General features: G+C 34.1%; 1 protein-coding gene across 2 annotated transcripts in view; it reads right to left on the bottom strand.

Annotated features, from left to right (window-relative positions):
- Positions 1-5,263, bottom strand: part of LOC143239707 (sodium-dependent serotonin transporter-like) — a 60,812-nt gene extending 55,549 nt beyond the window's left edge. Inside the window, exon 1 of one of the 2 annotated variants that reach the window (XM_076481116.1) lies at positions 4,901-5,263. In XM_076481116.1, the coding sequence (XP_076337231.1) occupies positions 4,901-5,240 (340 nt within the window). In that variant the 5' untranslated portion in view covers positions 5,241-5,263. The remainder of the gene's footprint in view (positions 1-4,900) is intronic. The other variant, XM_076481115.1, reaches the window with a different exon arrangement.
- Between the last annotated feature and the right edge of the window lie 9,988 nt (positions 5,264-15,251).

Raw genomic sequence — 15,251 nt, 5'->3', positions numbered from 1 at the left:
GTTTCCCATTTACGAACGTTTTGTAAATAGAACTACAAAAATAAATTCTATTAATGTTTATAATATTTGTGCTAATTTATCTCATAAATATCTTGCATTGTTGATTGATGCCAGTTACACTTGTACCTGTTCTAATTATTTAATCTTTCATAAAATTTATTAATGAAAAATTAACTGTTCCTAGTTATGGAATGTCTTGACACAGGGAGGTTGTCAGTTGTGGATACGTTGCTTTTATATATCCAAAATAAATCAAAACCTATCAATGCGTAGCCATCTCTCATCTTGAATTGCTGGACTAAAAAATGCGGTTAACTAACAGCACTGATTCCCGAACTGAATAACGGGATTTATCCATCACTTTATAAAGCACTCAAGTCCCAAAGTTTGGAGCGCGGTTTTGCAACACTAGGAGGTGAACCACGGAGCTTTGGATTCACAATTTGGCACAATAGCCACTATTCGAGTATTTTTTGATTAATCTACTTCCTAGTCATTATGTTAGTCATTCTCTAGAAATATAAAGAAGCTCAGGTTGTGTTTTCTTCTTCTCACCATTGTACGTCAACACCGTTTCTGACATTTTCTTTTGGTGAAATTTTAGTTCAGGCCGTAGTAGCCTTAAAGCTCTTCACTATTGAATATCAGTCAAAGAAGAGATAAAATGGCCGCCATCTTACTCGTAACAACTGCAATTTCAAACAAATGCTGCATTTAGTAAATATATTTAAATTCACTTGCTTAGAGCAATGGGAAAACAGAACGTGGGCACTTGTGTGAGGTAATAATGTACGTTGCGACTGAAGCTTGGGTGCGGAAAAATTTATTTTTGCGCGCTTTGCTTTTTACGACATATTCGCCTGTCTTTAATTTCCCAATTGTCTGAAACCAAGAACTTGAAATTCCCTGAAATATCTACTTTGTAACCGTAAGGCATTAAAAGTGCTTAACTCAGATTAACGTTAACTAAAATGAGAAAACTAATACCGTGCATTGTTCATTGCAACATTCGTAAGTGTTCGTCAGTTTACTTATGGATAAACCCGGTGTCTCGTGAACAATATTTACATATAGTTCACTGCGTTGTAGGCCGTCAAAACTGATGATGTACATGGCTAACAATTTTACCGAAGAAGGCCATCATACCTCACTTTCCTCTAGTCCTACAATTCAAATTGATGGCAAATAATGTTATTTCCCAGTTCATGTAAGACAGATCCACATGAATTTCTACCGGTGAAGGCAAGCTGCCTAGTCTGTTCAGACAATGTGTACAATATTTGTTTCTTTTTCACAGCTGGATTTGTTTCGGATAATTACCCTCATCAAGTATTATTTCCCCTTCTAAATTTATGAATTCTCTCCAGTTTTCTCTCTTTACGTCAGTATTCTCGTGATGGTGAGATTTAGTTTTTAGTAAGGTGGGCTGTGTCTTCTTTGTTCAATCCCTTCATATTCATAAAACATTTTGACTCTTAAATCGTTCAGAGATCTTTATAACCGAATTGATTACCTTGTACTGACACTTCAATAGGTTGCTTCAGGGGCTTGTTACTAGTTATCTATTGTTACTTGACTTGTTCCAATTCACTGTATAACATACAAGTTTTTGTCATCATCTTCCTAATCAACTCGTCACTCACTGGTCCGAGAGTGTAGTTGATATTTGATAGCAGAGTTACACTTTACAAGTGAATATAGTATAGATTTCTGGACTTATTATAACTCTTAATAAATATATTAATAGACTGTATGAAAACCCAAATAAGTATATATATATATATTTAGAGTCCTGATGACTTTCGATGAACACTGAAGATACATTTGTTATTCATGGAATTAGCTTTGGTCTTCCCCTGCTATGGATCGTTTTACGTACTGGCTTTTCTCCTTTCTGCCTCACAAGACTTCCGTCTCTATAAAATATTGGATGTAATATTTGCTGTCTTAGTCTAGATAACTTAGATTCCACGTTATTTAAAATATGAGTTGAAAATTTTCCAGACTTGAGAGAATATAGCAGACATTTTCTACATGAATGTTCCATTTAAGGTATAGAGCTTTTACTCTCTAGCCACAGTAGAGAGTAATTTTACTCTCTAATGTTAAAAAGGTTTTAGGGACACTAACTATTCTATTGTCCAGCAGCAACTCATAATTCCGTTTTTTCTTGTTTCTCTCGGATTTTTTGCACTGCCTCAGTTCTATTTGGATACCCAGACGTACTCCCACACTGTCCCAATACAAGCCATCACACCCAGACGTACTCCCACACTCTCCCAATACAAGCCATCACCTGATAGAATGACTACCTTCATAAGGACTTCCATCTTTTTTAGTCCTGGGAATGTTTAACGTGGAATGACTAACTGGCTCAATAAAAAACACACACATCAGAAATAAAAAAAGTTGTGATTAAGTCCTCGTGTGTGTTTTTAGTTCTTACGTGTTTATGGTTTTACTTTGAATAGTGCCTGAAGATGCGAAACCAGTAAACAGTTAAACGTGCCATGCAGGGTTTTTGTTATTAGAAATAATCTGTGTATTAAACAGACAACGACTACAAATTTAGGAGCAAGACTGCACGATGACACAGAGTTCACGCAATAAAAAAAATTTTAGAACCAGCATCCTCAAGTCTGGTAATGACACCCTACAAGCAAACAACAGCTGTCAAATGACAGATCACAGTATCAGTTATTAAACCTGAGAAGGGCTGTCATTCAACGCTACAGTCGAAATGCTTGTTCCGATATAACTGGTAGTTTAAGGGCACGTATAGCTATCACAAAACTGTGAAGTCTGTTTTTTCAAACTTTTTAGGTAGAAAATAAAAGTTTAGGTTAACAAATACCATCCAGAATTACGTAAAATGGGCGTTTTATCGTGCTTTCCAAAACAAATATGTTCAAGGGGAAGAAATCAAAGAAAATTCATACTATCTAATACCCAATTTTGTGGAATTAAAAAGTTTGCCATAGCTTTAGCTAACGTAATCATGAAATGATTAATGCAATATAATGGATTATCTTGGTCGATAAAGTCTTATCAAAAGTATGATGAATAGATAGCAGCAGTTGAAAAAGGAACTTACAAAAATTACGTAATATGGATATTTCAGTTTATATAAAAGTGATTAATTAATAGCCCTGAAGCCTAAAATTCAGTCGGTGACTATTCCTTTCCATAAACTGGTATTAAGCCTTTCCAACCTTATGCGACGCATAAAGTGGCCAGATTAGAGATTCCAATTAAGTAGAGGAGGACAACCAATTAACAACACCCTCCGCACACATACGGTTATTCTTAATTGAATAATAGGAATGAGTGTCACATTAATAACACCTTCACAGATTAAATTGTGGAATGTGTTCGACGGCTTTCCGATTAGCTTTGCAGTGCGGTAATCATTAGACCATTCACGGTCTGCACAAACAAGCTATTACTGTGTTTACTGAATAACACACGTGTATTTAAAATGTTTCATGCAATTCTAGGCAATTAGAAAAGACGATTAGTATAATTATTACGTATTGCCTTGATATTAAAGGAATTGTCATCCATCGTCTGCCAATACAGGCAGGTACTACTGATATTAAGGTCTTATCCATTCACTATCACAAATAAACCAGTGTTTTAATCACTAAAAATGATTAAGTCAAATTCCTATCAACAACAGACGAGTACTTCACTTACTCAGTTTTACTTTTGTATTAAAGAATATTTTATATTTCTTTATCATTAACCAACAAACATTGCACTGTCTGAGGGTTATTTTGTATTTAATGGTGTGATGCTAAATAATGTACCAAAACACAAAATTTTCTGCATGTATGAGGTGAAATTTGTTTAAAATAGAGACAGTATGGCGTTCCAGCTTAAAAATTGGGACAGCGGTAAGTCTTCGGATTTACAAAGCTAAGAACAGAGGATCGATTCCCCTCAGTGGACACAGCAGATAGCCCGCTGTGGCTTTGCTATAAGAAAAACACAAACATACATGAAAACTATAGGGACACAATACCCAACCATTTCCACTTTATTAACAGACAAGAACTGTACTTACCAAAGGTCACCTATGTATTAAAGAATATTTACTATTTTTACCCCATTAACAGACGAGTGCTGAGCTTTATACAAAGATATTAAAGAACGTTTTACTAATTCCCTGTAATTACGAATAGTTATGGTTATCTACGAATTAAATACTTTACCAGTGTCCTCCCAATTCCAGTCTAACACTATAGATAACTACTTACAGAAGCACTAGAAAATATCCGTTCTAATACCAGATAAATACTTAATTTATTAAGGCAATACTTTATAGCTTATCTACCCAGTAGTGCGGTACCACCAGGTTTCACAGTAAACTAGTAACATGCCACTTCCTTTTGTCTAACATATTTAACAGTTCGTACTACAAGTTTGTACGGTTTATCTAACAGGTAGTATTATATATTGTATAATTCCAGGTACGGTCATTGTCGTCACGTGATTAATAATGTATTTAAACAATTTTTAATGATGTTAGGCAATGACGATACACTTCATAAAACTAGAAGTAATTGTAAACCTTTATCGTATATTTAAAATTTTACTCGTTAGAGGGAGATGCTACTTCTCAAAGTATTAACAGTTTTATTTTATTTTATTACATGTTAAAAATTATGTAGATACTGCATGAAAAAATAATCAAGTTGTTGCTTGTCAAATTTTAATACATTTATTTTGTATTAATATATTGAAACCTGTGTTCACTAGTTTGTTTTAAAACCTGTGTTCACTAGATTGTGAAAAAAATCACGTTTCTCTAGGAATTTTTATCATTTTTTTTCATCTACTTGCATTTCTTTGAAATCTCTGAATTTAAACTCAATATCTTTATATTTTCACAACTTACCTCCACCATTTCGGTAGCATATGAAAGGGAACCGCCAAACATTTCCAAGGTCTACAGCGAACCCAATCACGGCTAGTAGAAATTCTATTTTTTTGTCCCATGTTTCTCTAACGTTCTGGACTTTGCTTTTCTCCGGGCTTGGAATGATCTGGGCTGGCAGAGTCACGGTGGACGCTAGACTTGACTGAACGACTCCCTCCTCCAGGCTGGCTTTCATGGTACTCTTTGCAGCGTCCGTTGAGCTATTCTCTTTAGCATCCATGCTGGCCATACACGTGCTTCTCAGAGTTTGTAGTCCATCGAGCACATGAACCGTTGCACTTTCTGTCCTGTCACCCATGTAGTGCCTATCCTTCTAACAACCGGTTTTGTCTTTCAGTAGGCGGAGTCAGTTACCGACCAATCACTTGTTGCTATACAATGGCATTTCTATTAAAACTCAACATGAATAAGGTCGATGTTATTGTTGAATATAACTCATTTTTCTTATTCTCAAAGCTTTAGAAAAGTGTTTGTTCATACCTAAAATTTGGTTTCGTTGACACCGTGTGAAATACACCTGTTAAAATAAATTATGTTACTAAATACATTTTAAACTAGGAAAAATAAGCAAACTAAACATAAATACAATATCCAACACAATTTGCTTCTATGAGATATAAAAATTTTCTTTCAGATTTGTATATTTAATACTGTGTTCTTCAATTGCGAAATACATGTAAGGTAAAAAAAGAAAACTATGCTATTATTTTTAAACCACGAAAGTGTTAAATTGTGTTGCGTAAAATATCAGTAGTTGTGAAGTAAAAACACTAATTAATTAACACGTTCGTCCATTAAACCTTTATTTTGAATATATAAAAAATTCTCAACACAGAATTTATTAACAGTTTAACACCAAGAATAATTAAATAAACATTAACAACTGCACTATTCTAGCTTTACTTGTTTATTATTTTGACAGATATTTTGTTTTATAATTTGACTACACTCTTAGACTAGGTATGTATTGATGAATCCATAGTTGTGATCTTTCAGCGAGAGTTATGGGTTACGGAGTCGGTTTCGAATCTGTATAGATATAAAAATAGTTCTCACACGTTAAATAGCGGGTGAATTACAAGAGTGACAGATAATAGTTTTGCGACGATGGTAGGTGGATGGGCGTGTTGACTAACTGTATTCCCTCTAGTTTGTAGCTCAAATTGACGGTGCCAAAAAGTCTTAATAGTTTTGCCATAAATATAAAATACAAGTACAGTACAAAAACAAATCATAATGGCCACTCCTTAGACGAAAAATATAAAAGAAATACTGTCACAGTTTTAGTCTTTTTTCAATTATTTTATTCTTTTTTTTCATGAAACATTGCTCTAATAGTCTGACGATCTGTTTGTATGTCAGTACTTTTTTGAACAAGCAATAAATAACTATATAACTAATACTGCTCTATGAGTATACTATCATATTATAAGTTTATTCTAAGTTCTAGCCGTAAGTTTTAATAACCGTATTATATAACTAGTTTCACTCCTTTTACGCAAAACTTGTTTGTTTTGTTTTCTGAATTTCGCGCAAAGCTACTCTAGGGCTATCTGCGCTAGCCATCCCTAATTTAACAGTGAAAGACTAGAGGGAAGGCAGCTAGTCATCACCACCCACCGCCAACTCTTGGGTTACTCTTTTACCAACGAATATTGGGATTGACCGTAACATTATAACGCCTCCACGACTGAAAGGGCGAGCATGTTTGGTGTGATGGGGATTCGAACCCGCGACCCTCGGATTACGAGTCGAACGCCTTAACCCACCTGGCGATGCCGGGCCGCTATAATAGTGTTTCTGCAGTAAGCTGTTCTCACGATACTTAATTTCTGCTTAAGTTCTATTTCATCAGTCCTCAAAAACAGCTATATATTGTTCTGATAATCCCCCCAAAAAAAAAGAGAAGTAAAATTCGATTATTTGACGAAATCCAGAAATTAGTTAGAGAACAAAATAAAAAAATAACATTTCAAATAAAGTTTTCAGATTCCTCTATATACTCACCCTTTACAGAGAAAAGGATATTCTAGTGGTGACTAACTGAATTTATCAAACACTGTGACGTACACATCGGTAACTTGCTAGTAGACTGCTAATGTAATGAAAAGTTTCTCTGATCTATAAACATTAAAAGTTTTGCTTTAATTACGATAGAAGGACAATTAAGCTTTTTTTATTGTTTTTCCTTTACCCAAATGTTGAACGAATGGTGCTTGGCCCTACACTTAACATCATAATTTTATCAGTTTTTACATAATGTGTAAATAATCTAACTCCTTATCATTTATTAATGTAGATAATCTTTAAGTAATATGAGTCAGTTTTCGCGCAGTAAAGATTGATGCTTGCTTTGAAATTGTAACCAATATGTTAAATAACCAATAATTCTTTCTAACAGTCCACCAATGGGTCGTCGATAAGTTTACGTACTTAGTTATAGTTCGGATAGCTAATTGTGTAGCTTTACGCTAAAACAAACAAGCAAAATCTTTCTAGCATCTGTTGGCACAATATTTCCTGTCAAATTTCCAAAAACTTCTAGGAAAAGAGTTATTTTATTACTAAACAGATATGTAGTTGTAAAAAAGAGAAGAATGTGGAACTCCAGTTCGTTTCATTTAATTGGTTCTGACAGGAAGAAAAGTCGTTTTGTTCATAGCGTGGCATCATATGAAACATGTCTTGTGTAGAATATTTTATTTCGAGATATATAAGAGAAAGTGAGGAGTAACATTATGACATATCAACTACATAACTGTCATACCCAGCTTGGGCTCTTTAGACCTGGTGTGTTATCACGTAATTATGGTTGACACACTATTTGTTTTATTTACTACTTGAACAACTGTTTACACTGTAATATGATAGTTTAGGACGAAGCAAGGAAAGTTATTATTATTTTTTAATGCGTAAAAACTGGCTTAAGTTTTAATGTCACTTCTAGGGATTGTGAATCTTATTCAAGAACGGTTCCTTCCAATTCATATGTGTCTGTAAACACCTGTTATATCACTGATTTCATAAGATGATATGTACTGACATTGAGAGTAAGGACACTAGAGAAGTACATAGATAGTTTCTTGAAAGAAGTTCTCTTAGGTCATAAAATAACATGTCTTCATAACTGGAGTATAATATTAAAGTTATATGTAAGTAAACAACGGAATGTCATACCGCAAGTTATACAATTAATTGGATTACAGGTCCAGAGAGCTACAGTAGGTGCACCATAAGGTCGGGTATATTTACACCTAAAATACCAACTTATCAGTATTCAGTAGATACACCATAATATTCTGTATATATACACATGTAGTAAAAGTTCTGTTAGATTAAATATCTTAATAGCTACAATTAGTACACCGGAATCATATGAATATAAATATACACCTAAAAGCAGTTCTGATAGATTAGGTATCTGGAAAAGTGTTGTAGGTGTACCAAAATAAGCTGTATATGGGCTCGAAGAAGCAGTCACGTTATGTGTCTGAATAACTACAGTAGGTAAACCACAATCACGTATATATAGAAATCTAGAAACACTTGTTAGATTACACGTCTTGATAACTGAAATAGGTTTATTAGATTCACGTGTAAATACTTGTCTTATTTTATTTTTACTTCCTCTGTCTACCGTGAGATAAATAGTACGGGCTTTTGATGTGTTCTATCCAGAGCTTCGTTAAGGGTGATTCCCTATTGTTTAATATTATCTATGATGTCTTGATTCTACTTACTTCTATATACACTCCTAGAATAAACTCTGTTAGATATTACACCTCTTGACAGATACAGAAATTAAAGTATAATAAAGTGTATTGTATAATTTGATGGCTGGATTAGGTACACCATAATCACGTGAATATAAATAAATAGAAATAGTTTTCTTAGATTGCATATCTTGACAGTCTCGGTAGGTACACCATAATCACGTGAATATAAATAAATAGAAATAGTTTTCTTAGATTGCATATCTTGACAGTCTCGGTAGGTACACCATAATCACGTGAATATAAATAAATAGAAATAGTTTTCTTAGATTGCATATCTTGACAGTCTCGGTAGGTACACCATAATCACGTGTAGATAGAAATTGTTCGGTCAAACTACTAGTCTTCAGAGTGTCAGTAAGTACGTCATAATCACGTGTAAATAAATCTAGAAGCAGTTATATTGGGCTACTTGTTTTTATAACTACAGAAGGTAAATGATGATCACCTATTTACAAATACCTACAAGTAATAATGTTAAGCTATTCGCCTTGACAACTGCCGTACGTACATGGTAATCTCGAGTAAATACGCACCTAGAAGCAGTTTTCTTTCGTTACATGTCTTGATAAATGAATAAAATATATTATAATCACATTCACTTCTGTTACATTAGATGTCATAGTTGCAGACTGTACAGAACCACGTGTATGTAGACACTTAAGAACAGTTTTATTACAAGTCTTGATACCTCCAGCAGACACACCAGACTTACGTGTATATAGACACCTAGAAGTAGTTCTGCTATAGATATACCATGATCATGTGTGTATAGGTATGTAAAAGTAATTCTGTTAGATTACCGTTCTTAAAAAGTGCACAAGATAAACCACAATCACGTGCATATAAATACGTAAAAGGTGTTCTGATACATTACCTGTCTTGGGAGATGGAGTACGTACACCATTATCACATGTATATACATACAAAAAAGTAGTTATGTCAAATTTCCGTTTTGGTACCTAGAGAAGGTACACCATTAACACATGCATATAGACACCTAAGAGAAGTTCTGTTACATTACACGTTATGATAGCTGCGGATCGTACACCATAAGCACATGTATATAAATACGTATAAAGCGTTCTGATAGATTTTCAGTCATGACGTCAGTAGATACACCATAATCACATTTCGTCAGATGAGTGGTCTTGATAACTGTAGCAGGATAAATCTTGTATACCGTACTTATAGGCTCCTTGGAGTTATTCTATGAAATTTCCGGTATTGATAGCAGCACTAGGTACAGCATAGTCACGTGTTTATAGATATCTGGAGGTGTTGTTGTTGTTTTTTTATAATACAAGTCAACATGGCTTGCAGAACGTACACCATAATCACATGAAACTGAATGCATAAACATTCTGTAAAATTAATTGTCGTGAGAACTATAGTAGTTACAAACTTAAATATAAAACTTTTAAAAAAAGAGGAATAGCAGTCCTTCAAAAATAATGCAAACAAGATAATAGAGATGGCATTTACATCATCCGTACAATAATAGTACAGGCCCACAGTTTAGTAGAATGTTAACAGAGAAAAACAGGATAAACCAAACTCAGCTGTGATTAAATAGTTATATATATATATATATATTGCTGTATGTTAATTCTGTGTTATTATGTAGGGATGATGCAAATGGCATCCACACCATCTTGTTTACATTGTTTTTCAAGGACTGATATTACCCATCCCTACGTTTACTTACTTTAATGAAAAGTTTTTATCATTACGTGTGTAACTATTATAGTTCTCACGACCGTTAATTTGAAAGGAATCCTTTTTGTAATTACTACTAGTTATTAATAAAACTTACAAAAGTGGATAGTCCGTTTGAAACTATGTCGTCTCAGTGAAATTTGGTTGGAATCATTGGTTTGGTGTTTCAGTTATCACGTAATAAAAATGAAGCAGAAGAAAGAGGAACAAGAAATTCAAACTTGTTGCTATGATATTTACATTAACTTATGACTCATGAAATAGATATTGTAACAAAAGAAAAATCTATACACTATTGTAATGTTCCGATAACCTATTGAGAAGATGTCTAATATATCGCTTCGATTAACAACCCAAGCCATCCCTATATAAGCAGTATTAGCTGCAGTAGGTACACCATAATTTCGTGTATATGCACTTGCCTAAAAGCAGTTCTGTTAGATTTCATGTTTTGTTAGGTGCACTAGGTACATAAAAATCACATGTGTGAAAACATGCAAAAGTAGTTATATTTGGGTAAATATTTTGATGGCTTCAGTAAGTACAGAATTTTCAAACGACTCTATAAGATTACACCGGGCACCAAAAACATTCTCTGCTGCTAGAAATATAAAACTGTTTCTGGACGATAGTGATTCTAAATGTAACGTTGAAAATTACTGATCACCTCTACATTTAGAGTTATATTATACGTCAAGTTATTGTTATATATTGTAAAAATAAAAACGTTTTCTTTAATAATTTCATTTATTCATTGGAAATTGCATTTAAAGAATGTTCAAAAACAGTTCACAATAACAATACCAGTTTAAAAAACAGTGAGTATGTCCAGATTATACATTAAAAATACATTCAAGCTATGTTCAAACTTTCATCATATATTACTTTTTAATTTTATGTTACAAAATATCTGTTTCACTTGTTGCACATTTTGTGTATGTTCTCAGTTTCACGCTGTAAAAACCAACAGTTATGTCCCATCATCGCAGGATTCTATCTCCTTGCTATCGCTGTTTTATTGTACAAATATATTGGAAGAATCAATCGCTGCGGTCATCGCTCACTGCACCTAGAGTATTTGAAAAGAAGTCTAAATGTGACAGTGAGAACTGCATCTTTAGTGACATCACAGATCGTAATTTCCTGTCATCTTTAGTGACATCATAGATCGTAATTTCCTGTAGTTCTTCAGGATATCGTCAGTAATCAAAGCAAAGTTTTCATCTCTGTGATTTCCGAAGAAATTACTTGATATAATTTACAACACGATTACATGTGTATAGAGATATTACAAGCAGGTCTGTCCGATTATGTCTTGTAGCTGCAGTAGGTCACAGTATCACACGTTTGTAGATATGTGGAGAAGGGTTGCTTTAGAATAAAGGTCAAGATAACTGCAGCACCTGCACCATAATCACGTGTATATAAATCCGTAAACGTTCTGTCAAATAAACGGTCATGATAACTACAGTAGTTACACAATAATCACGTATGTATACAGACACTTATAAACAGGTCTGTCAGATTGCATCTTGACAGCTGCAGTAGGTGCGCTATAATTACATGTTTATAGACAGTTAAAAGCTATTTTGCTATATTCAACTTCTTTACAGCTGCAGTAGATACACCATAATCACTTATTTTTAGACCAATGTTCCCCAAGAAGTATCTTTAGATTAGCTACAGTAGGTACACTATAATATAATGTACATAAATAAATAGGTTTTCTCATGGATTACCAGTAACTATACTCTCATCGCATGTATATACATATCTAAAGGCAATTCATGATGACGAGAACCCCACTTGAAGTATATTCTAAAGATCGCTGGTACCGATATTAAAGTTTTAATTAAATGAATAACAGAACAATGTTTAGACCTTCTTAGGTCATCTTCAGGTTAACTTCTTCTGTACTATATTTTAATTAATTTTTAATACCTATACCAGCCGTCTTTGGATTCATATCTAAAAGCAGTTTTCTCAAATTACCTCTCTTTAGAGCTGCATTATAATCAGGTGTATACAGAATACATAAGTAGTTTCTTTTAAGATTACAACTCTTGATACTGAAGTAGGTACACCATAATCTCCTGTTTATAAACACTGTTCTGTTAAATTACATGTCGTGATAGCCGCTAGGGGCACGGTATATACACGCATTAATGTAAACGCCTAGGACCAAGTCTGTCAAATTTTCTGTCATGATAGCTGCAGTAGGTGCACCACACTTATATTTATATAACTACGCACAAGATGTTCTTGTAGATTAGCGGTCATGAGGACTTGGGAAGAATCACAGCAATTAAATGTTTGTGGGCATGTAGAAGTAGTTCTGTTAAATTACACATCTTGACAGCTGCTGTAAGTACACCGTAATCATGTGTCTATAGACACCTATGAGTAGTTCGGTTAGATTTTAGATCTGCAGTATATACATCGTAACCACGTTGTTATAGATGTTGGAATACATTTTGTTTTTGTTTTAATTACCTGCCTTTCTCGTTTTGGTAGTTACACCATAATCACCAATATGTAGATTCCTAGTGTTCTATTGGATTATCTGTCGTGATAGCTGCCCAGTAATCTTGTTCTCCGGCTGACGCTTAATTTGATAAAATACCTTGGCAACAGTTTTAACTAAGACGAAGCTTTGTGTGCAAAAAATTGTTTCGAATTCCCCTAATTCTGTCAGATTTTTCTTTTTTAGTATTGTGCATGTCAAATTGTTCTTTTATAGGCACATATATTGCTAGAAAAAGAGTAAGTAACCGGGAAAAATGTCTCTAGCAATTAATTCACTCAGTTAAAAACAGTTGAAATGTGCAGCACATCAATAAATAGAAGGCCAGACTGACTGTTACTCGTAGTCTCTATAATCGGATAATTGATTTAGTCAGTTCTTTAGTGTGTCATTTAAGATGTATCAGTCACAAGAGGGTGTTAGTATCACATAATTTCTCAGGTATAACCTGTCACTAGAGGGTGCCAGTGTAGATAATCGGACGTAAACGATCTGTAAAAATGTTTCAATTTTCTAGCGGTGATTTAGATATAATCTATTACTAGAGGGTGTTGATGTTGAACGATTACCCACGAATGATACGTTATAATAAGGTGCAGTAGCGAATAGTCACGAAGGTATAACCCGTTACTAGAGTGTACAAATATTGAATTATTATGCATGTACTATTTACCACTAAATGTGCAATAACGAAAAACTGTTTGTTTGTTTTGAACTTCGTACAAAGCTACTCGAGGGCTATCTGTGCTAGCCGTCCCTAATTTAGCAGTGTAAGACTAGAGGGAAGGCAGTTAGTCATCACCACCCACCGCCAACTCTTGGGCTACTCTTTTACCAACGAATAGTGGGATTGGCCGTCACATTATAACGCCCCCACGGCTGAAAGGGCGAGCATGTTTGGCGCGACCGGGATGCGAACCCGTGACCCTCAGATTACGAGTCGCACGCCTTAACACGCTTGGCCATGCCGGGCCAAGAGGTAGACAAACGCAGTCGATATGGTCAAACAGTGGTTAATTTGTCTGTGAAACAATCAAAATTACGATCATACACGAAATGAACTCGTGGCATATTCATAAAATAGTTACTGGTAAAAAGTAAGAGAAATTAACAGTGCTTTTGGGTAACACTACGTTCCAATAATGGCTTTTATGTCATGTTGCTTAGAAACAAAAGTATTACCTAATATTGTCATTAGTCTATGTACTGAAAATATAAAATGTATAGACAACACAACTGTACAAATATTTGTTGATTTCTTAATTTAGAGTTTCCGTTGATTGAAGAGGTTTGTTTTTATTAACAATTTTGGTGATATAGCAGTAAATCAGAAATTAACTAAATTTAAAATTGATTGATATTTTTACTTTCATGACAAATTTTATGCACTTGGCTCTAGGTAAGTAATTCCACACTTATTTTAAGCTTATAATATCAACACTCACAGCAGTTATAAGGTTTCATGACATCCACCTCACGACCTCTGTCACTAAAATCGTAACGGAGAGATAGTAATCGAACTATTCTATCTAGATAAATGCATTTTAGCTTTTATAACTCTTTGTATTTTGAGAAATCAAACACAACGTGACGTAACACACAATAGCTTTTATACAGAGTAGATAATGTGTCACTAGGGGGCGCTTGGATGATCATATACTATGAACTGTCACTAGTTGGCAGTGTAACAAATAATCACATAGATAAAAACTACCAGTAATGGCTTCAAGCATTGTAATATTAAACACATAGTATAGATCACCAACAGTACAGGCATAATATTTTGAATGGATGGATCAACCTATATTATGGTACAATGTACTCATATTATCGACAACTTGTACTCGAAGCAAGCTGCTTGGTTAAATCAGAACTAAAACAAATGAAACCAGTGAACAATGTAACTAATCTAATATCCCACTCAAGCTAGACGTATGCACTTTTATAATGAGTGGAATGCATTGTTGATAAAGTAAAACATTATACTAAACAGAATCATATTTTAAAGGTTTGTTAATGTGTGTATAAATTAGCTGCTTCCAGTTTCTTGCGTCACAACTAGAAGAGGACTGGCATCAGATTAGTTGCATCTCGAGATTGATTATTCAACAAATTTGTTATACAGGTTTCCATCTTAGTATGATGTTTTTAGCTGTAAGTGTAGGGACTCGCAACGTTAAAATTCGGGTTCGATTCTCTGAATGAACAGAGTGCAGGTAATTAGTGTAATTGAAGAATCGAATATAAGTACAAATATATATAGATTAAAACACATACACAACAAGCCGTTAAA

This window comes from Tachypleus tridentatus, chromosome 13 (assembly GCF_004210375.1).
Source record: "Tachypleus tridentatus isolate NWPU-2018 chromosome 13, ASM421037v1, whole genome shotgun sequence".
NCBI classification, from domain to species: Eukaryota; Metazoa; Arthropoda; class Merostomata; order Xiphosura; family Limulidae; genus Tachypleus; species Tachypleus tridentatus.
The sequence above is the reverse complement of the archived record's forward strand: the minus strand, read 5'-3'. Positions and strand labels throughout refer to the sequence as shown.